General features: G+C 47.3%; 9 protein-coding genes across 10 annotated transcripts; 6 read left to right on the top strand and 3 right to left on the bottom strand.

Annotated features, from left to right (window-relative positions):
* Positions 1 to 20: 20 nt before the first annotated feature.
* On the top strand, positions 21 to 1,885 carry BDCG_08072. Of its 2 annotated transcripts, XM_045423840.1 has the most exons (2): positions 21 to 434; positions 511 to 1,885. In XM_045423840.1, the coding sequence occupies exon 2, from the start codon at positions 666 to 668 to the stop codon at positions 1,614 to 1,616; it is 951 nt and encodes a 316-aa protein (XP_045272695.1). In that variant the 5' UTR covers positions 21 to 434; positions 511 to 665; the 3' UTR covers positions 1,617 to 1,885. The 2 variants fall into 2 exon arrangements, with proteins under 2 accessions (XP_045272695.1, XP_045282408.1); XM_045423839.1 differs by having other exon boundaries at positions 21 to 1,885.
* Positions 1,886 to 1,920: 35 nt separating this feature from the next.
* Positions 1,921 to 4,506, top strand: BDCG_08071 (misfolded glycoproteins degradation protein Yos9). Its single transcript, XM_045423838.1, has 2 exons — positions 1,921 to 2,652; positions 2,717 to 4,506. Exons 1-2 carry the CDS (start codon positions 2,542 to 2,544, stop codon positions 4,160 to 4,162), a joined length of 1,557 nt encoding a protein of 518 aa, XP_045272694.1. The 5' UTR covers positions 1,921 to 2,541; the 3' UTR covers positions 4,163 to 4,506.
* An 854-nt stretch (positions 4,507 to 5,360) lies between these two features.
* Positions 5,361 to 11,158, top strand: BDCG_08069 (cytoskeleton assembly control protein Sla1). Its single transcript, XM_045423837.1, has 5 exons — positions 5,361 to 6,378; positions 6,555 to 7,874; positions 7,950 to 7,980; positions 8,065 to 9,891; positions 9,992 to 11,158. The coding sequence occupies exons 1-5, from the start codon at positions 6,181 to 6,183 to the stop codon at positions 10,015 to 10,017; spliced, it is 3,402 nt and encodes a 1,133-aa protein (XP_045272693.1). The 5' UTR covers positions 5,361 to 6,180; the 3' UTR covers positions 10,018 to 11,158.
* A 526-nt stretch (positions 11,159 to 11,684) lies between these two features.
* BDCG_08068 (uncharacterized protein) lies at positions 11,685 to 13,290 on the bottom strand (the record flags this gene model as incomplete). The annotated part of the gene is made up of 2 exons (XM_045423836.1): positions 11,685 to 13,107; positions 13,262 to 13,290. 2 exons carry the CDS (start codon positions 13,288 to 13,290, stop codon positions 11,685 to 11,687), a joined length of 1,452 nt encoding a protein of 483 aa, XP_045272692.1.
* Positions 13,291 to 14,674: 1,384 nt separating this feature from the next.
* On the bottom strand, positions 14,675 to 16,111 carry BDCG_08067 (DnaJ domain-containing protein). The gene has a single exon (XM_045423835.1). It carries the CDS (start codon positions 15,862 to 15,864, stop codon positions 15,004 to 15,006), a length of 861 nt encoding a protein of 286 aa, XP_045272691.1. The 5' UTR covers positions 15,865 to 16,111; the 3' UTR covers positions 14,675 to 15,003.
* Positions 16,096 to 17,434, top strand: BDCG_08066 (uncharacterized protein). The gene has a single exon (XM_045423834.1). It carries the CDS (start codon positions 16,609 to 16,611, stop codon positions 17,101 to 17,103), a length of 495 nt encoding a protein of 164 aa, XP_045272690.1. The 5' UTR covers positions 16,096 to 16,608; the 3' UTR covers positions 17,104 to 17,434.
* Positions 17,435 to 17,602: 168 nt separating this feature from the next.
* BDCG_08065 (F-box domain-containing protein) lies at positions 17,603 to 19,083 on the top strand (the record flags this gene model as incomplete). Its single annotated transcript, XM_045423833.1, has 3 exons — positions 17,603 to 17,670; positions 17,833 to 18,342; positions 18,453 to 19,083. 3 exons carry the CDS (start codon positions 17,603 to 17,605, stop codon positions 19,081 to 19,083), a joined length of 1,209 nt encoding a protein of 402 aa, XP_045272689.1.
* A 1,409-nt stretch (positions 19,084 to 20,492) lies between these two features.
* On the top strand, positions 20,493 to 21,683 carry BDCG_08064 (uncharacterized protein; the record flags this gene model as incomplete). Its single annotated transcript, XM_045423832.1, has 1 exon — positions 20,493 to 21,683. The coding sequence occupies one exon, from the start codon at positions 20,493 to 20,495 to the stop codon at positions 21,681 to 21,683; it is 1,191 nt and encodes a 396-aa protein (XP_045272688.1).
* A 113-nt stretch (positions 21,684 to 21,796) lies between these two features.
* Positions 21,797 to 24,763, bottom strand: BDCG_08063 (serine/threonine-protein kinase PRP4). The gene is made up of 3 exons (XM_045423831.1): positions 24,520 to 24,763; positions 24,322 to 24,355; positions 21,797 to 24,229 (listed from the first exon to the last, which is right to left on the bottom strand). Exons 1-3 carry the CDS (start codon positions 24,559 to 24,561, stop codon positions 22,662 to 22,664), a joined length of 1,644 nt encoding a protein of 547 aa, XP_045272687.1. The 5' UTR covers positions 24,562 to 24,763; the 3' UTR covers positions 21,797 to 22,661.
* Between the last annotated feature and the right edge of the window lie 1,517 nt (positions 24,764 to 26,280).

The raw sequence follows: 26,280 nt of genomic DNA, 5'->3' as shown, positions 1-26,280 counted from the left end.
AAACAAGTACCTTGTCTTGTCGAATAGTGGGGAATGAGCCGGAAATAGTCCCTGGGCCTAAAACTTTGGGAATAGTAAAGAATTAACGTTAAGCCTTTGGTTGAGCCGCGCAAGTCCAAGCGGCCTCCACCACTCCGAAGTCAGGATTCAGGGTCGGCCTTCACCACTCCGGAGGCGGAAGCAAACCTCGGAAAGCCGGGGGTCTTGGCAGTGGAGCGGCGAAGTCTTGCTGCCAAGACCAATGACGAAATCGGTGGGAAGCTGCTGACAAAAGAATAGGTCAGCATAACTAATAAATCGTCGCGGGCGGCCTTGGGAGTGATATTTAGATGTACCATTCACCAAACATCTGCTTAGAAAATATATTGCAGTACATGCTCTAGGAAGATGTTCTTGGGAAGACCCTTCTGGCACCATTGAGAAGATCGCAGAAAGTTTGTGCTCGAAAACTATATAAACACCACGGCAGGTCCATGAAGCTCCTTTTCTCCATTCTAACTTGCGTCACAGCAATTGTCCTATTTTACTCCTTCGACGATATCAAGAACTTGGCTACCATTCAGATTCTCTCGTCTTCGAAGCGAAGCTCTACCACGACGTCTAGATTAGCTCCAGAAAACATACTACCTCTTACCCCACCAATCACACTACAAGCGCTATCCGACATGTCCATACCGCGCGCAATCCGCACCGCTTTCGTCGCCGTTGAGCAAGCGGAGGGCGCAGGTGCCCGCGTCCGCAGGTCAATCGGGACTCCTAAATTGCGAAACTTCAGCCCCTTCCTCCTCCTCGATCACTTTACAGTCGGAAGCGGCGCCGGGTTCCCAGACCACCCCCACCGAGGTCAGGAGACAATCACCTACCTCCTATCCGGAGGCGTCGATCATGAAGACTTTGCCGGACACGAGGGCACGATTGGGCCGGGAGATCTCCAATTCATGACTGCCGGCCGGGGAATAATGCATGCAGAAATGCCGCACGAGAACCCGGACGGGAGCCCCAATGTCGGCATGCAGCTGTGGGTTGACCTGCCTGAGAAGCTGAAGATGTGCGAGCCTCGATACCGCGATCTGCGCGCGGCGGAGATCCCAGTAGCTGATGTCGACGAGGGCAAAGTGTCCGTTAAAGTGATATCTGGACAATCGCACGGAGTCGATTCGGTGCGCGACCTGGCGTACACTCCGGTTTGGATCTTCGACATCACCATGCGCCCCGGGGGGAAGATTTCACAACTCCTCCCTCAGGGTTGGAATTCATTCGCATACACGCTGAGCGGCACTACGAGGTTTGGCGCAGCCAGTGAATCTACTAATACGGCTCCGCCATCTTCCCTAGCCGACTCCTCTCCTGCTAAGACCGTTGGGCCGTTCCATAACGTTGTATTCGACCAGCCTGGTGATTTTGTGCAGGCTTCGAATGCAGCAGAGGCCAAGGAGGACTCGCGGTTCATGCTTATCGCTGGCCAGCCTCTCAACCAGAAGATTGTGCAGTACGGCCCGTTCGTGCTGAATAGTCAGGAGCAGGTGCAGCAGGCTATGATAGATTTCCAGAGCAACTCCAATGGGTTTGAGAGGGCAAGGGGATGGCGAAGCGAAATTGGGAAAAGAATGGGTTAGGCGTGCGATTGTTTGATTTATTGATATATTGGTATTTCAAAGGGGTTTTTCTGTCTGGACGACGAAGGCATGTACTATGACTTAAACTGAATGATGTGTTGTGTTTTACAGCGGAATTTGTATATTTAGCGATACCTTCATATGCATTGGTATAACTTCTTCTGAGAAATGATAAGAAGTAATTTTGGTTCAAATAAAATATTGTTTCACTCATGTATATCCCAGTAAATGGAACTAAAACCAAGAACAATCATACAAATCACGCCTCGAACCATTTCAACCCCTCTGTGAGTGGAGTGAGTGGAACAAACCCAGCGGAATGCCAAGACTTCGCTGATGCCACGAAAGCTTCAACGGCTGAAACCGCCGATAAGCTTCTCGAACTCCTCCCCTCCCTTCGTACCAACTATTTTGCAACTGGGCATTCAGACTTACTTGCGAAGATAACGCTCTTTTTTACAGCGTTCCAGTTTCCCACCTCAGCCCAGCCATATTCGATAGTGGTGGACGGCGGAATCGACGTTCCCGGCAAGCCTAGCTAGCCCGCTCTACGAAGCGTACGGCCTATTTACCTACCCTACCGTGAATAAATAAAGGCCAACTTCATTGCGCGGCTTGAACTACGACGATAGAACAGAAACCTTCCTAGGCGGACATTATGATTTCTTTGACCACCCGCAGGTCGTGAACCCGAGGGACGATCCCGAACTGCTTACTATTTATCTGGCGGCGTGCGATATTTAGCTTGCGGACAAAACTACATACGCTTGCGATTTTGGACTTACGGCAATCGCGGTACTTTATAAACTAGATACGGAGGCGAAAGCCCCGGTACTAAGAATAAAGGAAGCATTTTCTCTCTCTCTCTCTTTTTTTTAAAAAAATAAAAGCCAAGGAATAATAAAGAAGAGAAGAGAGAGTAGCCATGCGGCAGCATTCCCTACTGGCGCTCTCGAGTTTACTGGCTTATGCCGCCTTAGGCTTGGGAAGTGAGAAGACCTTCAATGTTTATGATGATGTTTTGGCGTTCCCACAGGTGAGGACTCTCTCTTCGCTCTTATATGGTGCAGGCTAATACATAAAACGATTCTTCAATGCAGTTTGAAGTTCATTTCCCTCTCGAATACATCCTCGCCTCGGATGCACAAGAGACATTAGCGAATCAACGATCCTCCTCAAAACAAAATGCCGCAACTACTTCATTATCCTCTGCATCACCATCACCCCTTGACTCTTCCGTTGTTCACCTAGACAGATCGCGGCAGCAGGCACCGCTACACGATGATAAGAAAGAAGACGAAAACGAGCGGCCAACCTTCCGCGAGGAGGGGGTTGAGAGATATGAAGAAATGCTTCTAAATGGAGGGCGATACCTTTGCGCCTTACCTAGAGTGGCGACGATCAACGAAACAGAAGATGCGGCTACATCCCCCACCGAGCAGGAGAAAGAACTTACGCGAGCCGCTGATCGCGGCTTGGAATTACTTAGCGACATGAAGGAAAGATGTATGTACTACGTTGCGGGATGGTGGTCATATTCCTTTTGCTATATGGACCAGGTGCGGCAGTTTCATGCTCTGCCGCCAGGGAATGGGGTACCCGCTTATCCGCCTGTTGAAGACCCTGCCACGCATGCTTATGTCCTAGGAAGATTCCGCGGCGAGAAAGGGAGCAATAAGGATAGAAAGGGTGGTAGTGGCAGCGAGTCTTCATCGTCGTCTGGTGGTGATAAAAAATCCTCTGCGACGGAGGTAGCGGTGCTTCAGGCCAAAGGTGACTCTCGATACCTGGTGCAGCACCTGGAGGATGGCACCATATGCGACATAACTGGCAGGAATCGGAAGATCGAGGTCCAGTTCCACTGCCATCCGCAATCGACGGATCGCATTGGCTGGATCAAGGAGGTTTCGACATGCACCTACCTCATGATCATTTATACCCCGCGGCTGTGTAACGATGTCGCATTCCAGCCTCCAAGAGAGGATGATCCGAACCCCATCGTATGCCGGGAGATTATTGAACCAGATGACGTTGCGGAGTTCGAGGAGGCAAAGGCTCTCCACGAGCAGGCACAAGATATCATGAACCTAGGGAAGAGTGTTGACGAGAGTTTACCGGTCATTGGGGGTATCGAAGTTGGTGCGATGAAGCTTGTCGGAAGGGAAGGAAAGCGGATTGAGAAGGGCAAAGTTGCTTCCGCTGGGGAAGAGAGGATTGAAGTTGTCGCCAGACGCCTGGCTGGGGAGATACATAAGATGTCCAAGGAAGAGCTCAAGAAGTTCAACCTTGACGCGGACAAAATTGAGGAGGTGAAGAAGCGTCTAGAGGACATTGCGGGGGGAAAGGATTGGAAATTGGAAATGGTTGAATCGAACGGGAGGTCTACACTTCGTGGTATTCTTGTTGCTGATGGGGATGAGGTTGAGGAACCACAAGGAAAAGATGGAGGTAATAATAAGAAACAAGAGAGTGGGAAGGGAAAGAGGAATCAGGATGACCATGGAAAGGAAGAGGGCAGCGATGAGACTTACAAAGAAGAACTATGACGATCGCCTTTTGGGTATAATTTGCTGGTAGTTGCTGCGGCCACTGCAGTCACCTGTCCCACACTCTATATAATCATATGTAACTATTATATTTAGATTCTTTATCTCTCTAACTTCATTTTGTGCTATGATAGAAACTGTCTAATGATATAGATTGATTGAGATACTATAATTTGAAGATGAGTGATATTAGAATCTCTTATGTGAGAGTTTTGCTCTAATATTTAGAAGATACAGAGACTACTTCCTCATATCCACTGGAATCTCTATGAGAATAGATATTGCTAGCTGCCACTGACTTCCTGCCGCCTGCGTCCCATATCCGCCGGATCTCAACGGAGGATCCTATCAAAAGTTTTGATTTGCACTAAGAACAATACACCATTATTGGTTAAGCTGTTCAGGCATTATTAACCTCCCTTAGAACTCTGGTAAATAGAAATGGGAATACTTTCTGCCAGTAACAAAGTTACACCTTAAAAATTCTTAGTGCTAAGCAGGATCCTTGGATGGCATGCTGACCTGGCCCCATGAAGATTTTTTATATTAATATTAATACTCAGAGGTTTGATATATTGATCTAGAAGATTTTTCAATATAATAGAAGAGATCTGAATGATTTCAATCTTATTCAAAAACATCACTGTGTTTGTTTTACCTGATCTTTTTTGAGCTGACACTTTGTACTCCGCACTCACCACTTGAGAGATGAAAATAAAAAATAAAAAAAAATAAAAAATAAAAAATAATTCTATCAAAAGATCATGAATTGATATAGTTGTTTTTTGCTATTCTCATTATTCAAATAGAAGAGATCAAAAAAAAACATCACTATGTTACTAAAAACAAAATGGAATCATTTTCCTTAAACAGATCCTAATGTTCCTATTTAAGACTAGTGTTGTACTATTTGGGACTAGCGGGTACCATAGGGCAAAGTGGCTGAGCTTACTGAGTTTAGATCTAGCCCCGTTTCCCTCTCGATGTCCATGTCACGTGGCATCGTCTATACGGGGGCCGTGTCTATATACGGAGTACATGTAACATGTATGTATGTAATGTACATGTACCTTGCAATTTGGTCTCTCAGCTGCAAGCTATGGTGATTGTAATAATACAGTGGGCTACTGTTAATTCCATTTATGTATATGTAATTTCGTCCTCTTCCAATTCTCGTTAGAGCCACTAAATTCAATTCCCTTCGTTGGACATTTACCTAGCAGTAGCGTTGAGACATGGGGACATGACAAATGGCCCGTACCGTATCGTAATCCAGCGACTAGTCTGCCCAGATCAGAAGCACCCCACGCCGGTACTTTCCGTATCACCCCTGTAACGTAACTTACACCGGCCGGCCATTCCTCCACAGCCCTACTCCTTGCCTTCAACTGTCAACTTCAACTGATTCCTTCGGCTGGCTGCCAACTGTGCCTGAATCACAACACAGCCGAACAGAACATCTACAACTACCCGGCTGCAAAAGCTCCGTTTGCCTAGCCATCTCTTCGAAGAGCGCTGCCATCTCCCCGCCGTCCCCTCGAATCCACGCCGTGCCCTGCCCTCATCCTCTCGCTCCCATAGCGCTTACGCAGCAACAGCGATTTGTATCTCAGTCCACCTGCATGTTCACCATTCGATAACTACCCAGAGGGTGGTGTCTTTGTGCCCTATTCCGCTCCCCTTCTCGGTTAACATACGAATGGAACCTTTCCTCTCTTCCTGACGATACCACTTCCATTTTTCGTAACCCCCTCCCCGGCTGCTGCGACGACATAGATAGGTTTGACATCCTCTAGTTATCCAAATTCACAGACATCCAACTTATCCGTCCCCAATCTCCATTTCCTCGGCACCTTTCCACTACTGCAAATTAAAATATTATCCGTCGCAGTGGAACGGCCAGTGAACCTTTCGTGGCTGGCCAAAATCGGAGATATTATCGACCGTCTAATCAAATTCGCTTTTAACAAGGGGGTATATCAGACGAGTAATCGGAGTGGAGGCCAAGGAAAGCAACTATGGGATTTCTAGGGGTCTACACTGCGGTGTATGATTATACGCCGCAGGCGGAAAATGAGCTTGAAATACGTGAAGGGGATTTGTTATATGTAATGGACAAGAGCGCCGAGGACGATTGGTGGAAGACGAAAAAGAAGGCCGCAGCGGACGATGAGGAAGAACCAGTTGGATTGGTGCCAAATAATTATGTTGAGGAGGTAAATATATTGATCCTTATTTCACTTTGCCCGTTGATCTCTTGAGGCACATACAAATTTGGAAGGTGGGGGTGGGTTGAGCATCCCCCCTCCCTTACCGGGGTTTATATGTCCTACTTTATTGCGCATTCTAAAGCCAGCGTGTTGAACGAACTGACGGCGTTGCAATACAATAGGCGCAACCGATCAGCAAAGCAAAGGCTCTTTACGATTATACCCGCCAAACGGATGAAGAAGTGTCGTTCGCGGAGCACGCTGAGCTCACTGTCTACGACACATCGGACCCGGACTGGACCTTGGTGGGCGTTAACAATGATTTTGGCTTCGCGCCTGCCAATTATATTGAGATAACGGAGGATATTGCGGCCAACCGACCAACCCGGACAGCCCCTCCTTCACTTCCGGCGAGATCGGTTGAGACAGAGTCCGAGGGAGCATTAACACCAGCATCCCCCTCCAGCACGGATGCGAGTCCCGCGGCTGCATTAGCTGGAATCCTCCACAAAAGCCAGCCCTCGGTATCGTCGGAACAGCCTCGTCCTGTTCCCTCTCCTCCAGAAGCATCCTCCGCACGGCAACCAACCCGACAACCAACTTACACCCCAGAGGAATCAGACGGAGAAGATTCTACACCGCCACCAGCTCTTCCACGACGTCACCCGTCTCAGCAAATTACCCCATCCCCCAAGTTACCTTCCCCACGCGATACCTCTCCACCGCGGCCAAAACATGCTCCTCTTCGCGAGGAGGAACCCTATGGCGTCCAGCCGTCTCCACCTTACAGATCTAGAGAGTTCCGTGAGCAACGATCCGCGATTTCTCCATCCGGATACCATATTTATAATATTAGCGAAATGGTTTCCGTAATGGGGAAAAGAAAAAAGATGCCGACGATACTAGGGATCAATATGCACACGGGAACAATTTTTATTTCGCCAGAGAAGTCTGTTGATGGGCCACATCAGGAGTGGACGGCTGATAAACTTACTCACTATTCGATTGAAGGAAAGCACGTATTTCTGGATCTTATCCGGCCTAGCAAAAGTGTTGATTTTCATGCTGGCGCAAAGGATACCGCCAACGAGATTGTTTCCGCACTAGGCGAGATTGCTGGTGGATATAAGGCTGAAGGCCTTAGAGAAGTAATTGCGGCTGGTACTGGAGGCGCTCGGAAAAAGGGCCAGGTCTTGTATGATTTTATGGCTCAAGGAGACGATGAAGTCACCGTTGCCGTGGGTGACGAGGTTATTATCCTAGACGACAGCAAGTCAGACGAGTGGTGGATGGTTAGGCGCTTGAAAAACGGCAGGGAAGGGGTCGTTCCCAGCAGCTACGTGGAACTGACTGGAGTGATGACGGTAGACGAACCCAGCAGAAGGGGTACGAATGCGGGACTGTCCACAATTGAACAAAATAGGCTTGAGGAATCGCGGCTGACGAAGGAGACTGCACGGAAGTCAAAGAGCCATGGTTCCAGTGACTCGCGTGGCGGAGAGGTAGGCCCAGGCATAGAGCTTCCTGAGAGAGGTAGTAGTTTGTTTCCTAGAGAAAATAGTAACCATCGTTCACAGCGACAAAAGCGCGATAGCAGGTCAAAACCAAGTAAGTGATGCCGTGGTTTACCTCCTTCAAATCTTGCCCTCGGTTTGAAATTGTGTTAAGAAAGATGCTAACAAAATGCTGTAGAACCGGATCCCTTGAAAACACGAAAGTGGACCGACAGGACTGGAACCTTTACTGTTGTAGCCGAATTCATCGGGCTTGCCGAGGGTAAAATTCATCTTCATAAGCAGAATGGAGTGAAAATTGCCGTCCCCGTATCGAAAATGTCTGTCGATGACCTCGAATACGTTGAGACGGTTACTGGCCAATCTCTCGACGAAGACAAACCACTTTCCCACATCCGACGTCGAAGCCGCCTTAACGACGCTGGGAAAGTCGGTGCAAGCGTAAAATCAAATGAGTATGACTGGTTTGACTTTTTCCTCAAGGCTGGTGTCGGGCCTCACTTGTGCGAACGTTACGCCCAGAACTTTAACAAGGATTCTATGGATGAGAGCGTTTTGCCGGATATCACTACAGAAACACTACGTACCCTAGGTTTGAAGGAGGGAGATATTTTGCGCGTTATGAAATATCTCGATAATCAGTTTAATCGTACTGGCAAATCTAAAATGGTCAGCTTCGGTGGGGAAGAAGTGATTGGTAACGGCCAAGACGGAGCTGGTGGGCTGTTTTCAGGTCCTGGAGGAGCTCTCCGCAACAATACCCGCAAGGGTCGTCCGGCTCCCGCCGTCCAGACTAGCGACGTAGTGGATCCGAAGGCTTTTGAAGGTAAAACTGATTCGGCCAAACCTAGTTCACCGAAAGCTGCCCCTGAATCTACTGGCCCTGAGAAAGATAAAGTTTCGCAAGGATTTGAAGATAGCGCGTGGGAAGTTAAGCATCCTCAACAGACTGCTGTCTCGATTGCCCCATCAACTACCCCAGCTCCCGCAGCTACCACACAGACAGCGCCGGCGACACAGCCAGAACCTGCACCTCCTGTAGGAGCGTTGGCAGACTTGTCCCTCCTCTCAACTCCTCTCCAACCAACTAAGGTTCAACACCCACCTTCTCTGCCTCAGCCTGCGCAACCCCCTATTTCTCAACCCCCACCGCAAATTCAGCAGCCGCAGCAAACTGGAGCAAATCCGTCTTTCTTTGCCCAGCTGGGCCAGCACCAACAGCAACAACCTCAAGCAACTTTCCAACCCCAGGTGACTGGATACGTTTCACAGCTACAACCAATGCCCCCAAGACAGCGACCACAGCCACCGGCAATGTCGACTCAAGGATCTCTTCTTCCACCCCCACCAGATCGACCCCTATCAGCACCCCAACGCCTCCCGCAAAACAGCGGTTTTGGTCCTCCTCCTATACAACCCCAACTCACTGGCCTCCCGCCTTCGACGCCTAACATTGCTCCACCTGGCCACAGCCTTGCAGAGCTTAATCAGCAGCGGTTCCAGCCACAATTCAACCAGCAACCACAACCACAGCAAACCGGCATGGGCTCATTTGGAAACCAGATGTCACCACCACTACCACAACAACAACAGCACTATGGGTTCCAGTCTCCACAATCATTCATGAACGGGCCGCAGCAGACCATGGACCAGCAACAAGGATTCCAACAGCCACTAATGCCGCAGCAAACTGGGTTCCCGGGTTTCCAACCGCAACAGCAGCAGCCCATGCAACCTATGCAACCCATGCAGCCCATGCAGACTGGTGTCAATTCGGCTCTTCCCCAGTCAATGCACCCGCAGCGCACTGGTGTGAATGGATTTGGAGGCGATACCAGCTTTACCCCTTCCCCGCCCCCTATTCCGCCGATCCCGCAGCAGCCTAGTATTGCTCCGCTACAGCCACAGAAAACAGGGCCTCCGCCTCCCGTTCGTTTCGGCGTGCAAAAGGATGTGAAGCTCACGCCGCAACAAACCGGGCTCAAGGCAAATCTCTCACAGGCCAGTAAGTTGAAACTTCCCTTTAATCTGTTGTATCCTACATACAATTATCTGGCATAGCTCATAACGATCTTGTACTGATTTATAATTTCACTTTCCACTAGCACCATCCAACCCATTTGGATTTTAAACCTCCTAATATATCTCCTCTATATATAATAATGTTTTTTTAATTTTCTATAAATCATCTTCACTTCGTCTCACGACAACATGTCTACTCCGAAGAAAACGAATTCCAGTGAGTGATCTTATCGTCGCGAATCTCGGAAACAGCCATCCAATCATCACAGTCGGCTCAACCTTTAACCATCGCCATCCAGCGTTTCCATCCATTAGGTAACCCCTTTCTAGCATCATCCTTGCACAAAGTAAATGAGTTTGCCAGCTAGAATGCCTTCCTGCCCTCTATCTTTCATATGTTTCATATTCGTTCTCGCTGAATTCCCAGAAAGAAATCTTGTGTATTTTGGCACATGTTTCGCATTGGAATGTTTTCCTTCCCTTCTAATCCTATCTTCCTAGTTCCTGATTTCCTTACACTACATCATTTTCATTATTACATTATATTTACGTCTTGTCTCTCTGTTGTTGAAATTCCTTCCCTGTCTTCCATTCCTCTCACTTCCGTTCTTGCATGCCAATTCCGTTTCTGTTTTATGGCCTCGTGTGTTTTGAACAAATCAGTGCTATTACTTTCTTCATTTTCCCCTGTCATTTAATTTTATCTATCTGAGCCAGTTTTTCTATCTTTCGCTCACAGCGTCCTCTTTCTTCCTCGCCCTTTTTTACAATTTTTTTGAGTAGGTAGCTAGCCTTTTAAGTGGAAAGATTTTTGCCAACGATTTTTTTCTTTTATTCCTTTTAAACTTTCCCTGAAGTCTGAGCTCCCTCTGATTTCGTGGTGCCTTGTCTTCCAGAGGGTGTTCTGCTACATGTTGCTGAGATTGCAAGTAAAAGCAATAAATCGTTCCGATCCTTGTTCTACGCCCGCTAGTGGCTAGTTTGTAGAATATTTATACTAAGATCTGGATCAGTTATATCCGCAGGGGGGTTGGACACTGCTCCTTTCTTGTTACCTCGACTGTTAGAAAACTAATAAAGCACAGCATACCTGATCATGATCTCCGGTTGACGTGGCATGGCAGAAATAAAGGAAGGTTACCAAGGTTGATGATATGTGTCAATTTAAGTAAATATGGACGGATAATTCACATAGGAATATAGAAAAATGAAGCATGAACTATAGATATATATATAGATCAACATCGTCGAAATCGGGCTAATGGAAATAGGGGTGAGAGCCCAGCCGACGTACTAGTATTGGTGACAAAAAAATAATGTTTGGAAAGGAGACAGACTTTCTTAAACCCACGGGGAGGAAAATACAAATTGAGACCAAGCCAAAAACGAGATATTAGAGTCCAGAAAGAAAGAAAAAAAAAGACAAAACGCCGACGCTGAAATGCTATATGCGTGATTAGATGAGTAGGGAAGATTTATATATATTAATCCGTAGGAGGGGGATGATAGTCGTAAATTCGTAAACAGGGTCAACAAAATGGAGTGGTTTTAAGGGGCTAAAAGTATGCGAGGAGTGAAAAATCACAAAAGGAAAAAAGGAAACAAGGAAACACAAAACGAAAATCCGAGAACTCCACCGGTCCCCTTTAGTTACCACCTCTCCCCTGTTTCTTTCGCAAAACGGTGAGATAGAAAAGTTTGGAGAAAAGAGTAAAACCAAAAAAGAAAAGGCAAATGCTAGAGCTATGAAAAACAAGAGGACCAAAAGGATTCATTTCACATCATCCGATACACCAAATCCGATGCCAATTCTCCCAACGCATCCAGTAGATCCCTGAAACCCATTTGCATCATATCCATCGATTCCATACTAGCTGCCTCGGGCGTCGGGGGTTGGTAGCTTGCCAGCTCCCTCACCTTACACGCAGCATAGTGCGTGACCAACTTCCGCAGCTCGTTCTGCCTGTGCGCGTTCGGATCCGGGCTCGTCAGCGAGAAGACCGGGTCATCGCGCTTGGTTCTCGTGAATGTAAAGTGCAGCAACTGGATAACGGCGGCGGCACTGGTTGGGGAGAGATGGTCTGCTGTTTTCGTGGAGAGCGGGAAGGAGACGAGGTCTCGATGGAGTTTTTTTAGGGTGAGTTGGGCGAGGGTTGGGATTAGGAAGCGCGTGGCGAAGACGTATAGTTTGGCGTGGAAGAGGAGGTAGGGGGCTGGTTCGTTGCCGGAGACTGCGATGCCGTAGCCGGGGGTGTTTCGAGAGAGGGGCGAGGGAAGGGCCATACCGCCCGACGTGCGCTGGTGGTGGATGTATTGTAAGGAAGCGAATTCGCCCCACAAGCCTAGGCCACGGGATTTAGGGGAGATGAAGGAGCCCTGAAAGGCTGGACCAAGTTTGGGCATTTCAGGTTTCGGGGTTGCTTCGAAGTCGAACCAGTCGGGGGCGGCGGAGACAGCTTCTGATGGAGGGATGTGAGGTGTTGCTGCTGCTATTTCTTCGGGGTTCGTGGGCTCTGCTTCTTCTGCTCCTGCTTCTCCTGCCTCTTGTTGCGCCAGCTCGTTTTCATCCTTTTGATCCCCCGTCATTTGGGGTGGTGTTCTTGGAGGCGTCATGTTAGCTGCTGCACCCTCTTCAAGGTCCTGAGCTGCTTTTCCTCCTTTTTGCTTTTTCTTCCCCTTCTTCCCCTTCTTCCCCTTGCCAGAGTCCCCTGCTTGATTCCCGTCTTCATCTTGTTCTTCTACCTTATCTCCTCCTGCTGCTGCAACGCCTTCTCCTTCCCCTCCTCCTGCCGCAATATCCTGCGGTTCTTCTCCTGGCTGGGGTGTGACGGGCGGAGATGGTGCCGGAGGTCGAATAGCAGAAGCTAATGGCGGTGCCATTCCCGCATTCCCTTGGCTATCCCTGCGTCCAATGGGGGTGACTCTCGGATTGGGCACTGTGTAGTCTCCCGTATAGGCATACTCGCAGAAACCGACGAAGGTCTCGACATCTTCTTCCTCTAGGACTGCGATCCGGTGCCGCGATTCGCGCGTGTGGCCATTGTTCATTAACTCATCGAGGCGTTGGGAGACATGTTTGGCAAGGCCAGACTGGATGGTGAGTTTTGTATGATCTGGCCCAACGAGGAATGTGAAGGAAGGCGAATGAACAATGCTGTTGTGTCCAATGATGGAGAAGAGTGATGCGTCAGCGGGAAGTCTGTCATTGCAGAGTGGATTTATATGTTAAAGCCCGCTTGAGCGCGTGTAGTTGAGCTAATGCCACAAAAAGTGCAGAATTGATCGGAAGGGGTGCTAGAGAGAGCCTTATCACGGTATAGGTGTGTGTGTATATGACCCTTTTTTCAACATACCTATGAAAGTCTGGTAAGGGAGCTGTCATCTTGACATCAAAAAGTAGTAAAATATGTCCTGGCAAAAAATCGCACGCAATATTGTCGTTCGTAAAATACAAACTCCCCTTTCCTTTTGCGCTGTCAGGAAAAGGTGGGAAAAAATAAAAATAAAAATAAAAACGAAGAGAATTTATGTGAAAAGAAATCACGATGAGCAAGCAAAGGCTTGAGAGCCTTTATCCTGCACTCGCTATCAATAAATATATACAGCGAAGCAACGTCGCCTCTCCTCTGGTCGGCCCAACAACAACCACGCCTGCTTCCATAAATAAGGGGACAGCAGGCGTGATGTTAATTATGCCCGGTTCCCCTCGACAGTCTCATCGCTAGTTCATCGAAACACCTGCAGTCATCGCATCAGAGACAACGTCACAGGCATCCACCACAGTGCGTACGGGGAAGGCGTTGATAGACAGAGCGGAACCCGCTTGTGAAGCAGGGCAACCAGTTAACTCGCTGTCGTGGCAGGCTATCAAGTAGCCCCATCTGCGATAACTTAACTAACTTACCACTAAAATGAATGGTGCTCGGGTTCCCTCTTTGAAACTCCCAGGGAAAAAGAGGATAAGGGCGCCTGAGACCCCATTTTTAAGCGGTCAAAAGCCGCTCCGTTAGGTACATAGTTCTGCGGAAATGCAGGGCTCGCATTTTTGTGTGTGTGCCCGGCTTGAGATATGTGTTCACGCCTTCTTTTTCAGATCATTCGGGGCACTCATGTTGGTGGTGATGGTGATGCTTGGTCCGCCTTTGCGCTCAGGGCTGCTCGGGTCGCCATTCTCTCTCGCAGGCCTGACCCTTCCCAGCGGTGCAATTTGCTGCTCCACGACGTCATGAATAAGCGGCCAGCCAGTCGCTTGATGGGAGCCAGTTCTACCGCTGTTGTTTGGATCTAGCTACGTGGCGCGTTCGGCAGGAAGAACGAACGAATCCTCAAACAGCAGCCGCACCAGCTAGCTTAGCCATATGTGGGCTAAATACTGCAGTTGTTCCTAGTTGTTAGTGTAGTTCGTTGCTAGTGGGAAATGAATGGATGTTTATTTGGCTGACCTTGTGTAGGGTGATTGGGCTGCGGCGCTACATTCTGGGGAGTGAAGTTGCATCCTGGTGCTGTTAGTTGTTGATTGATGCCCGATTGCTGTCCTGTGGATGGGAACAAAGTGGATGCCCCACTTGGTTATTTAGGCCGGGCTCATGTCCGCTAAGGACGGTGTGCTTTTAACCTGCTGGTAGGGTAGGGTAGATATGCCGGCTCTATTTGAGATTCATCTTACAAATAGAAGCCAACCCCCTCGTAGATATTTTAAATGCAGAGTGTTCCGTCTCATAATAGTTGGCTCTGATGTTTGTGTTCCTACATATAAGGAGCCACGCTGAGAAAAATGGATACTTCGAGATTAGCAGAAAAAGCAAAACCGACCCCGTCAAGCAGCTCGAGGACCAGTTTACGGATGGAGCGGTGAAGGGTTCCAGATCCAGCACTAGCCGGTGATATATCATATCATTCTCTTGCAAATATGTGAGGACTAGACATAGCTTGGTGGTTTGTTCTAACAAGTCTTCATGTCAAAAAGGGGATAACCGCCACCGATGAACAGAGCTGAAATCATCCCTCAGGTTCTATTCAAATGGTATATGCATTAACATGGTAGATAGTTATCAGAACAACAAAAAGAAATAGAAACAGGTTTCCCGTAATCTGACTAATGTATCAATCTCAGGTTCTTTCCAGGCTCCCAGTCCCGCAACCCGTCTCGAATGTTATACCAAAATCTCAATCTCACACACTGCTTTCTTGCCTCCTCAATATCACCTTGATTAAACGCATTCCCCAGGCTTGTAACACATCCCTTAATCCTCTCCTCATTCTCGTCCTTCAATCGCGCAACGATAATCTCATCCTGTGCCTCCTCAATGATCTCCTGGACTTCAAGCGTCTGCATCAACGTCTCCATATCTTGAGGGTGATCCTTGGCACCATCTTCCGCTGTCACGTCGATGCCGTGCTGAGAGGCGAGAAGATACTGGGCACGGCTCAATGGATCAGAAAGAGCACGGTATGCTTCATTGATGCGAGCGGAGAGTGCTTCTGCACTCTGTTTCTTTGGGCCTGGCGGATACTTATCAGGATGTGCGCGGCCTTGAAGGCGCAGAAATTCCTGTCGGAGGTCGGGAACGGAGATGTCGAAGGGGCCCTTGGGTGGTGGGTTGGGAATGGTGTTGGGGAAGATGGAGTAGTGGGTAGAGATATCTGGGGGTTTGTTGATCAGAGAGTCAGCTTCACCTGTCGAGTTTTTCTCGGCATTCTGGGACGTAGGTGGCTCGGATATAGCGGAGGTGTTCGGGGGCGGATTGGACGCTGGGTTCGCATTGGCACCGGCTAATAGTCTGCGAGAGTCATGGAAATTCCGAATCGCGAGGGACGGTCGCCATGTCTTATGCTGACAGAATATGCATATATTGTTTCTGGCAGCTGGAAAAGAAGTATTGCGCGTTACAGAACGTGCTGGAGATGCCCCTATTCGCCGAAGGGCGGCGGCGGAGGAGAGGAGCGTCCTCGGCATATTCGCCCGACCCAGCAAGTGGCTGGTGGATAAACAGAGGGAGCTGACTGCCAATCTCTCGATCTCCTGTAGCAGCTCACTAAATTCCAGTGTGTCCTGTTCAAGTTTCTAACAGAGCAAACGGTTTGCGAAATCAACCCAGGAGATATGGGTTGGCGGAGTTGTGAGAATAGAGTCGCGGAGTTCCGTCACTTCTCCGCAAAATTTATTTATTTTATAACTAGAGGCCGCTTTAGTTACATAATCAGCGCCAAGACCCCCGCCCATCTCTCCGGCTAACAATGCCGACGACAACCAGTTATATACAATTATTCTTGTGTCCTTGCATCCTCTAACTTGATTCGCATTACGCTGCGTAGGTTTGACACCGGAGAGAAAGAAAATGGCTGAGAATGTGCCTTGCTTTCTGAAATAAAGCATCCGCCGACTCCGTTCCGACTTCCGTGAGGCTGTCAGAGAGTTCAATGACCCTGCATTTATCATACCGTTAGGGGCAGGTTCTCTCGGACGAACATCGACGAGGGTGTCTGATCATATATCGAGCCCACCTCACTACTTGCTGATCCTAGCATTATATTGAGTAGTGGTTCTCGGCTCTCAAACTCGTCTCACCGTTAGTTGCCCATCGCGCAAAGCGCGCGTCATGGCCTCTGTGTGACGACTCCAAACCCAAGATATACCACCCATTCCATCGGAGCCTCACTTTGTTGTTGGCGTCTTAGCTCAGTAACTTCACGAGCTGATATGTCTGGAGAAGAAAAGGAGAACGATAGCTCTAAGCCCGCTGGTCTAATAACTTATCATGCCGAAGATCTATCAACAAGATCTGTATGCTACGCTCCCGCTGATTGGTATTTAGCAGACTGGCAGAACGATGGACCCAAGAAGGGGTGGTACTTCGTCTACGGCGTTGTTGCCGACGAATATAAACTTGCAGCGGTCATAGGCGATGAAGAAACCCCCGTTCTTCACAGAGCCAAAGTTCTAGGATACAAGCTCATGTTGTGGGAGGCGCATCTTGCACTGACGGACGGATGCTCAACCGCAGAGGTACAAGGAAAGGCGTTCTATGTTGAATCGCCGTTACATGCTCGGAGACTACGGGGATACATGGTGGAAGTTTTGAAGGTGGAGCCATGTCGAATACACCTGGAGGATGCCGATGAAGGGGTAGTTGATGGCTACGCTTTTATATGGGACGGGCCGATGAATGGGCTCAGGAGTATCCCGGCGAACTAAGATGGTTCTGGGGTATGAATTTACAGGGATATACGGGAATAACTACTGAATCCTCTGGTGTTGCGTAAATGAGCTGTCCCGTTCAGCATGTTTCAGGCATGACAGTGGGAGTGTTTCATTTTGGGGTCGGTCCATTCTGCTGTGTTTGGCTTCGAGGACCATTTAGTGAATAAATAGGGTATAAATAAATCCGTAGAATTGTGGTCTTTGACTCGTTGTCTCTTTCTTTCTATCTCCTTGCCCTGTGTGGGAATGTAACAAGAGAAACACCCCTCTAAATACAAATACTAGTAATACCTAAGGAAACGCAAAATTACCTTGGTCTGATACGTCCCATTACAAGCAAAAGGGGCGAGACCTTGAAATATACGCATAGTAGACCAATAACGAACGATCGATACCATAAATACCCAGCGCCCGCCGCCAGAACTGCCCGCATCATCCTGGCCCGCAGACTCCCCCCTCGCCCACCACTGCCGCTTCGTCGTCCAGCTTCGAGATGCGGGCAGGGAAATTCAGAGCAGCAATCGACAGGGCAAAGGCTGTATATCTCAAGAAAAACCATTGGTATGTAACACTCCGACAAAGGACTCTAAGAAATTGCATATATCAAAAATCCTCCGTTCCAATGAGATAGAACTAGCTTGAGAAACGAATCTTACGTTCACATATTTATTATTCGTGTAGGTAGGTATTGAGCTCACTGACCAAAAAGTTTGCTTGTCGTAGTGACGATGATATTCCGCCCGTCGTCACCTCGTCGTGCTGGGACCGGCTCCCAGTTGAGATCCTGATCAGCATCTTCGGCCGTTGTCGATTGCAGGATGTGGTTAATTTGAGACTGGCCTCCCGAGCCTTCAACACCCTCATAGATGCCCACGAACAGGCCATATCGCGGGAATACCTACGATTGCGGAGGCATGGGAGTTTGCCATCGCCGATCAACGAATTAAAAGAATATACAAGAGAGCCGGAGGATGATGTGATTCTTCTTTCGGATCTGTTCCCGCCACCGAAGATTGAAAATCGCACCCAATATGCGTATTCGTTTAGGTACCTGTGGAGCTTGCGGAGGAGGCAGGAGGTGTGTTCGAAACTAGCACACTATCTCGCAGAGAGTGTGTTGGATAGATACTTGCGGGATCCTACTCATAAAGCAGCATTTACCTCCAAGAAAGACCTTCAGGTTTGCCATGAAGGCGGCACAGCGCAGTTGCAATTCAAGCTTACGCCCCTCATGTGAGTTATATAAAACACTCGATGATTTGCTCCCCCTCGTCATTACCCACCTGCCTCATTTTTTCACTATACTATTGTTGTAACTACATAACTAATAACAACTCCCCAAGGTTTTACACTCTCTTCTTCCTCGAAACTTACGCGCAGGCCCGCTACGAACTCCAATCCAAGCTCTATGCCACATATAAGGCCGGCCGACTCCCCGTCGCTATCCAGCCCATTGACCGCACTCTAATGTTCCGCAAACTTCAAGCCAAAATCGTCAGTAGCCCTCCATTCACCAACACCCCGACCCTCGTGTCCACCCACCATTGCATCCGCCTCCTTGTCACCTACCTCCGATTCGCCCTTTCCCCCGAGCCGCCCTTTCACATGCCCTGCGATCCGTGGATCAGCATGCTGCTCACCACTTCCGGCCTGGGCCGCATTGCCGAATTCTTCGCCGCTGAGAAGGGACGGGGCAATAACCAGCGCAGCATGCGGAAGGAGTTCATGCGGAATATGCAGGCGGATTGGGATGCCAGTAGGAACGATGAGCAGGCGTCTAAGGTATATGGGAGTGGGGAGGAAAGTAGGAGTCCGCCCAGTGTGCAGGAGATTTGGTTTGAGGCGGCGACGAATGAAATGAAGAACCGCGGGGTTCTGCCGCATAAGACAGAGGATTGGGTGTTGGTCAGGGAAGGGATGAAGATTAGTATTGGGTGTCAAAACTGTATAGGGGAGGAAGGGTGGCCAGCATGATTATTGCACTGTTTCCTTGCCTTGGTTCTTCTTATTTCTTTCACATTTTGAATCGGTCGCTTGGGAGTATGAGTAGATGGTTCCTTTTTTCTTTGCTATACAATGCGCCTATCGCCCGGGGCAAAACGTGTTCATGATCATGATATATGAATAATATTTAGGTTTAACTAGGCGTTAGCTAACTAGTTGGGTTTTGTTCCTTTTCATATGATCTGATATGTCATTCATTGATGGTGGTGTCAACGTTGAGACCGGTCGTTCAATGCTCTGAGCCTTAAATACCCCTGGTTTCCATCCTGATTTTGACAACTTCTCAATATTCTTTGAACCTGTTCCTGCTGCTACTCAGAAATTCTATCCCACTAGTGATCAACCGGTAGAGCTACCGTTACCACATTCTTCTTGCTACACGTCGAACCATTGCTTACATCCTTCACCGGTCTAAATTCTGTTTTTCTGTTTTTCTCCCCTTACGCTGTAAATGATTAAATATTAACAAAAAGGTAGACAATCCATGATCATCGCAGGCATTCAATAAAATAGTGATTGGCCGCACACACCAGACCCGAGCAACCGTTATCACCCATCCATGGATCCAACATGAGCCCTATACTGTCCTAGTCAATCCTTCCGGCCAAGCGAACATCCACCAAGCTTGTCCCCCCCCAACGGCGGCACAGCCCCCCATGAGGCTATTATACCGCAGTAGTTATATACCAGCAGCTGTTTTCCGAGTCACGGGGTTTGCGTCTGCTTAAATATTTACTGCCCAGTCGAGTTACAGGGTAAGATAGCTAGCATCATCGGATTGCGGCTTTATCAACCTGGCATTCGGGAGATATCACCTATGACGTCACCGACATTGCTGAGGCAGACTCAGGCAGACTCCGTGAGATTCTTGATACATCAAATAACTTTCAGGAGTTTCGAACCGAGCGCCAAGTGCTAATTATTGGGTTTGGTTGGTTATACGAAGACGCGAGGAGCACGATATATATATATCACTCCTTTATTTACGGGACTTGAATGCTCTCTCTTGCATCCAACATCCTTCTTCTCAGCTGCAGCGATATAAAACCCCAGCGGAGCCTATATGGGCAGTTTTAGTTATTGTCAGGCTGTCTTGATATACCTCTCAAACCGTCCTCGATAGATACGGCCAGCTCCACGATTGGAACTTGGGGATACTCGCAAAGCCTTGTCATTCGAGGCTTCTTAAACTACTAATTAATAAAGCTCCCCTGGAAATCATTATAAACATACATTGGGGAAACCGCAAGTTGAACACCCAGGCTTGCTCATTTCCTTGGTCGAGCGTGATTAGCAAAATATATTAGCTCCCGCGGGAATTTCGACTTAAATATCGAACAATTCTCACCAAGGAACGCTGCCAAAGTCAGTCAAAAACTATGCCCGCACTCCGTATTGTGCTTGACAGCGCCCCAGCTGTGTGGTCCCCCGGCTGCATTATTCAGGGAAAAGTCGTTCTAGATTCGTCGGAGGATGAAGCGGTATCAAAAATCACCATTCGGTTCTCTGGAAAGGAAAAGACCCTGAAGAAATCAGGGCAGAATTCCCAATACTTTAGCCAGGTCCAGTTCTTTTCCTACGCTCAGCAATTGTTCCGTAGCAATTACACCCTTTCCACCTCCAAAAAGTTTGAATGGCCGTTCCAGTTTGTCTTCCCACACAAGATGGAAATGACGAAGGATAATTTCTTCCGGGGTCCCAATGATCACTCTCTTCCTCCAACGTTTTACTACGAAACCCCGTTTTTCGCCTCATACACAGTAGATTGCCGAATACAATACAAGCTGTCTGCAGAGCTCGAGCGCCCTTCGTCATTCAGTTTGGTATCGGGATACCTTTCCGCAGAAAGGCGGTTACCCTTCATACCCCATCGATCAGAACAGTCACCAGCGGTAACGGTCCTATCCATCCCATTTCCCTGGAAAGTCTACAGCAAAAAGATCCTCCCAGAATTCGAAAACTACGAACCAACCATGAAAGAAAAAGTAGCCACCGCCTTCACCTCTCGAACCAAACTCCCCAGCTCAGCCTTCAAAATCTACACCCGCTTACCCAGCAAGGCAATCCTGGGCCAAACAATCCCCATCCTGCTCAGCGCAACCCACCTCCCAGACGAATCCACCACCAAAATCGTCCCCATCATCCGCCTCCGCAGTCTCAGACTAACCATCGAAATCCGCACAGCAATCTGTGCCTACTCGACCTTCAGCCGAACCGACGACGAGAGAGTGGACCAGACAACCGTCGTCGACCGCTCGAATCTTGACATCCCCCTGGAACCCCAGCCGTGCAACGTGTCCCAGCTTCTAAACATCATCTGCACACCGTCACTCCCGCCCAGCTTTGTGAGCAATATCGTTAGGCGTAGGTATGGTTTGGATTTGAAGATCATAGTGGAATGCGCTGGTTGCACGAAGACGATCCGGGCAAGCAGGCCGTCGTTTGAGGTTTTGTCATCGTCCTATTTGCAGTTACCCCTTGGCCCACCACCGTCGCTACCGTTGTTGTTTTCAGAGGTGGAGGCGGCAGCGGAGAGGGATGGGGTGGAGTTGCCGGCTTATAGACCTTGAGATCATTGAGTGAACATTGAACATTGAGGGTTTTGCTTACTTTGCCATTTTACTTTATTTTATATATACTTTTTTTTTTTTTTTTTTTTTTTTTTTTTTTTTTTTTTTTTTTTTTTTGAAGTCGACATTTTTGCTTTTGGTTTATTTTCTTGCACATATTCCAATTCCAACTAACGATGACGAACGATGTTAAGCTTAATGATTGCATTTGGCTAGGCGTATGGTTTGACTGCTATTGTTTGATTTTACATGTTATGATCTTTTTTTTATCTGGATACCCTCACTACGCTGTATACTCCGTATCGCGTTGCCTTTGTGGACACGAGTTACTCAACCCAAAAATTGCACTAAATGGCTTTGTTTCAAGGCCAATTTTTGTACATATGCTGTACATACGAACGCAAGAAACCAGGGTACTTTCCAAATAATTTCATATTGTCATGAACTAGCTAGCTCATTATGTGCAGTTTCTACGCAATCATAAACTATAACTATAGGGGGCTCGTTTTTCCTCGTTTGTTTCAGCACTCATCGATTTCGACCGTAGTATATCCCAGGTGATGTTTTCCTAGCCTAGAAATCTCAAGTATACAGAGCTATGGACTGTGTAATTGTTGAGATGGGTCAAAGGGTTCAGAGTCGCCGCCTATCGTCTTCGCTTTGCTTTTCCCGTGCGCAACCACCCCGTCCGTGACCTTTGATACCTCTCTGGTAGGTACGCGTGACGGTCACATGTGTCGACGAACCGCCTGCATTATGCGTCCAATAATAGTAAACAATGACCAAACATTGAACAGATCCATCGACGATTAAGGACCGGATGACTGGGTCCCTTGTAGTTGCGCGGGTTGAAATGGCTGTCGTGCAGGATGCGGAGTATTATCCCCCCCAACTCACTGGTACGGGATTGTATGAGTAGGATTCAAGGATGACTTGACTTAAGGTCAGTTCATTTCTGAGATCATCGTAAACTGGTAATCATCCATCAATGCCCCAGAGTTTCACCGTGCGATCGTGGCCGCAGCTTGCAATCCATTTCACATCATCGCTGATATCGACGCTAAGAACATTTCCAGAATGCCCGCTCAGGGACTTGACGAGTGACCAGTCATCCGCGCTGAACACGTTGACGTTCTTATCAAAGCCACTGGATACGAAGAACGTGCCAGATTTCTTTGGCTGTACTGGCTGCGAGGGTGGCGGCGGTGGTGATTGGCCATCTACTGGCGTGGAAGGGGTAGCCGGACTGTCGATTGCAACGGCATTCTTGTCTTGTAGTGGAACGGATGGGAGATGTGAAGCTGCTGATTCAGTTCCTTTATACCACCTGAGGTCCGAGACGACGCCGCGATGGGCCCCTACCCCGCCCGTGCAACGCACCTGTCTGATGTCCCAGCATTTGACCCAACCGTCACCTGAGCCAGAGAGCATACGATATCCGTCCGCACCCCAATCTAGACCGAATATTTCTCGGATATGCCCTTCCAGAATCATCACTGTTCGACCGGTACGTAAGTCCCAGATACGTCCATAACTATCCAGACCACCGCTGGCAAGCAGGGAGCCATCGGGATTAAATGCTAACGAGTAAACTTCTCGAGAGTGCCCTTCTTGCAGGAGAAGTTCTGTACTGGTTGCAACGTCCCAAAGTCGCCAAGTTGTATCGTAGGAAGCAGACGCAAGGTAGTCTCCCGAAGGATGAAATTCTACACGACAGACGCGTCCTGAGTGACCTGATAATGTCGTTAATGGGGTATCTTGAGTGAGAGACCAAAGATTGACGTTCCCTTCGCCTCCTCCAGATGCCATGTTAACAGAGGACTCCGATACATTAGATTCTGCTCTCGTGGCGCCTGGAAACCATGAAATTCCTCCAACTCGATCTGTATGGCCCCGCAATGTGGTCCTTTCTTCCAAATTTGGCACATTGAGAAGTTTGATTCCTCCTCCCCAGTTTCCTGCAGCTAGGATTTGGCCGTTTGGCGCAAAACGAGTAATGCTGACTGGACGCTCGCCCGCGATTTGAGACCCGTAAAGATCGAAGCTCTGTAACTTCTCTTTAATCGCTTTGCGATGCTTGATATGTGTCCGTAGTGGGATAGTGGATTCTTCCTTTTGCCGCTCAACTCTAGCTTTTGCCCGTGGTAGCGAATATCTAGCAATGTTCTGCCGCGCCTGGAGTAATTCTGGCACGCCCTCAGTATAAAATTCCTCCTCGCCTTCCTCCTCTTCCTCTTCGTCCTCCCCTCCCTCTTTCATAGATACATCCTCCCCTTCTTCGCCAGCAGTAGCTCCGGCAGCCTCCTTCTGCTCCTCAAGATCCGTTAATAGCTCACGTAAGCGGTCTCGTCTATCTGCTGCATCTTCGCCGAAGAGGGTGATGGGATGTCCAAGTTCGCGTAATCTGGCACGAACTCGGCTATCTTCGGTGGGAACTGCAATTGCAGCAGCTCTCCTGCGGCGGGAAAATTGCGAAAGGATAGCAGACGCTCTCTCGGGGGGAATGCCCGCAGCGGTAGCGGGCATATCATAGTCTCGATCCACAGCTAAGTTTCCGGAAAACAGTATATTAGTTCAATGTTGGTCACGAATCGGGAAGATAAAAGGAGGTACGGTATAATTGCTTTTCATTACTTACGGATATTATTTAGGTCAATCCCCATCTTCGTATCCTATGATTCAACAGACATGGCGCTGATAAGCTAGGGTAAGGAATGGGAAGAGCTGGACGGGCAGATCTTTTGTTCACAGGGATTCTTCTGGGAATATTTCCCTGCAGAATAGGAGGGGATATAAAAATAACAAAGTGTGGAACAATGGACCGGGTTCAGTATACCTCTGGGGCATCCTCGACGTATGCTCGCCGAGCGGGATGCATCTTGGAGTAACGGTTCCCGCAGAGGGGAGGGGTTAAAATTAAGGCTAGCTGGATTAAAAGCGTAGGTCGAAGGTGTGAGGCCGTCAGTATACGTAGCGAGTGTGTCTTCCCTACAAGAATGCTATCATGGCGGGATGGAGTTGGACGTTGAGCAGTTGCATGTCAGTAGGCACATATTCTTAAGAGGGAAGCTTCAACGGAGCCTCAAACACGTGACATCACCGCCAACTACCTAGATTTTGTAGGTTGTATTGATAGATCTATCTACAGGAACATAATATAGTGGTGGGTCACGTGATCTAGTGGAATCGCTAACCGCAACAGCTGTAAGGGCCAACACCCCCCCTCGAGATAACAAGAATCACATACAAAAACACTCAAACCACCAAGATAGTCTGTCAAAACCAAATACAAATGTAAAATTAAACATTCTCAACTTTTGTACCTGTAAGATCTAGCAAAATCATGAATTATATAAATATCACAGTGTCTAGAAGTTTAGTGAGTTCATTTATTATCATCTAAGTAGTGAGAATGTATTCTAAATCAATAACTCTCTGATTCAACTGTCAATATAAAAAATGAAAACATGTATCAATATGCTTGCTTCAGACTGTAATGACTGTCATCTTTATGAGATCTATGACACTTTTATTATCAGTGAGAATCTGTATCAGAGATATAGTAATAAAGTCAAGCTTAATTATAAGATTCTGAATTTATATTACTTCACAGACTGCCTCACTAAGAGTCATATATTCAGTCTTATTAAAACTTAGAGATATATAAGATTATTTCACTGAATATTATAAAATCAGATCATCTGTAAGCTTAAAAACATAGCTGAATGTTAATTTTCTATTATTATTCAAGAGACTGACTCAATCAGAATTCGAGTAGTTGAAGAGTAGGTAGAAATCATCAGAGAAATTGAGAATAATAAAAAGATCAGTAGAAATGAATCTCTCATACAGACTGTATCTGTAGAAAATACTCAGATTCATAATCTCTTTCAAATAATGTATAATATGTAATAGAGTTTTTCAATATTAAGATGTAGAATTAACATTTCATTGAGTGAGTAGTAAGATAGTATAAGTAATATCAGAATGTGTTTTAACTGCAAGATATTACAAGTAACTTATATTATATTAATATCACTGAATTATGAAATCAGTCTCTTTCTCAGATATAGAGAAATTATTAATACAGAATTCATTCTTTATTAATATTCTGATAACAGCTATATCATTAAAATAGAAATCTTTAACAAGATATTTAATATATTGATAATGTATTAAATCAATTCTCTTATTTAAATAATTGATTTTTATACTCAAATACTTGATTAACTGATATAGATTCTTGACTTTCAATTTCTCACTGAGTATACTCACTAGTCAATCAGCATTCTCAGAAGCTTCAGATATAATATTGAGATTATCAATATAGATTATTATATAGAGATAATATCTGAATATATAATATCAGAGTGTTGAATTATAAGTACTGACTATAAATTCAAGATCACTTAACAGAGCTGTTAAGTAATTATATCAGATCTTCATCACAGAGTTCAGACTGTATAGACTACTCTCAATTACATAGATAAGTGTTTTCAGTGAATCTGTCTTAAATTCAGTAAGTTATCTTATATAGATCTTCTTAATAAGATACTTATAAAAATATATCATTACTATATTCACTTAACAGAGTATT

This window comes from Blastomyces dermatitidis, assembly GCF_000003525.1.
Source record: "Blastomyces dermatitidis ER-3 genomic scaffold supercont1.10, whole genome shotgun sequence".
Lineage (NCBI taxonomy): Eukaryota > Fungi > Ascomycota > Eurotiomycetes > Onygenales > Ajellomycetaceae > Blastomyces > Blastomyces dermatitidis.
This window is presented reverse-complemented; position numbering and strand designations above follow the sequence as displayed.

Bases quoted from the DNA above. Each gene is read 5' to 3' on its own strand.
- BDCG_08072 (XM_045423839.1), top strand. From the start codon at position 474: ATGAAGCTCCTTTTCTCCATTCTAACTTGCGTCACAGCAATTGTCCTA.
- BDCG_08071 (XM_045423838.1), top strand. From the start codon at position 2,542: ATGCGGCAGCATTCCCTACTGGCGCTCTCGAGTTTACTGGCTTATGCC. The intron at 2,653-2,716 runs GTGAGGACTCTC...TCTTCAATGCAG, and splicing joins ATGTTTTGGCGTTCCCACAG to TTTGAAGTTCATTTCCCTCT.
- BDCG_08069 (XM_045423837.1), top strand. From the start codon at position 6,181: ATGGGATTTCTAGGGGTCTACACTGCGGTGTATGATTATACGCCGCAG. The intron at 7,875-7,949 runs GTAGGCCCAGGC...CATCGTTCACAG, and splicing joins GTGACTCGCGTGGCGGAGAG to CGACAAAAGCGCGATAGCAG. The intron at 9,892-9,991 runs GTAAGTTGAAAC...ACTTTCCACTAG, and splicing joins GGCAAATCTCTCACAGGCCA to CACCATCCAACCCATTTGGA.
- BDCG_08067 (XM_045423835.1), bottom strand. From the start codon at position 15,864: ATGCCGAGGACGCTCCTCTCCTCCGCCGCCGCCCTTCGGCGAATAGGG.
- BDCG_08066 (XM_045423834.1), top strand. From the start codon at position 16,609: ATGTCTGGAGAAGAAAAGGAGAACGATAGCTCTAAGCCCGCTGGTCTA.
- BDCG_08063 (XM_045423831.1), bottom strand. From the start codon at position 24,561: ATGCATCCCGCTCGGCGAGCATACGTCGAGGATGCCCCAGAG. The intron at 24,356-24,519 runs GTATACTGAACC...GTTGAATCATAG, and splicing joins ACGTCGAGGATGCCCCAGAG to GATACGAAGATGGGGATTGA. The intron at 24,230-24,321 runs GTAAGTAATGAA...CCGGAAACTTAG, and splicing joins GATTGACCTAAATAATATCC to CTGTGGATCGAGACTATGAT.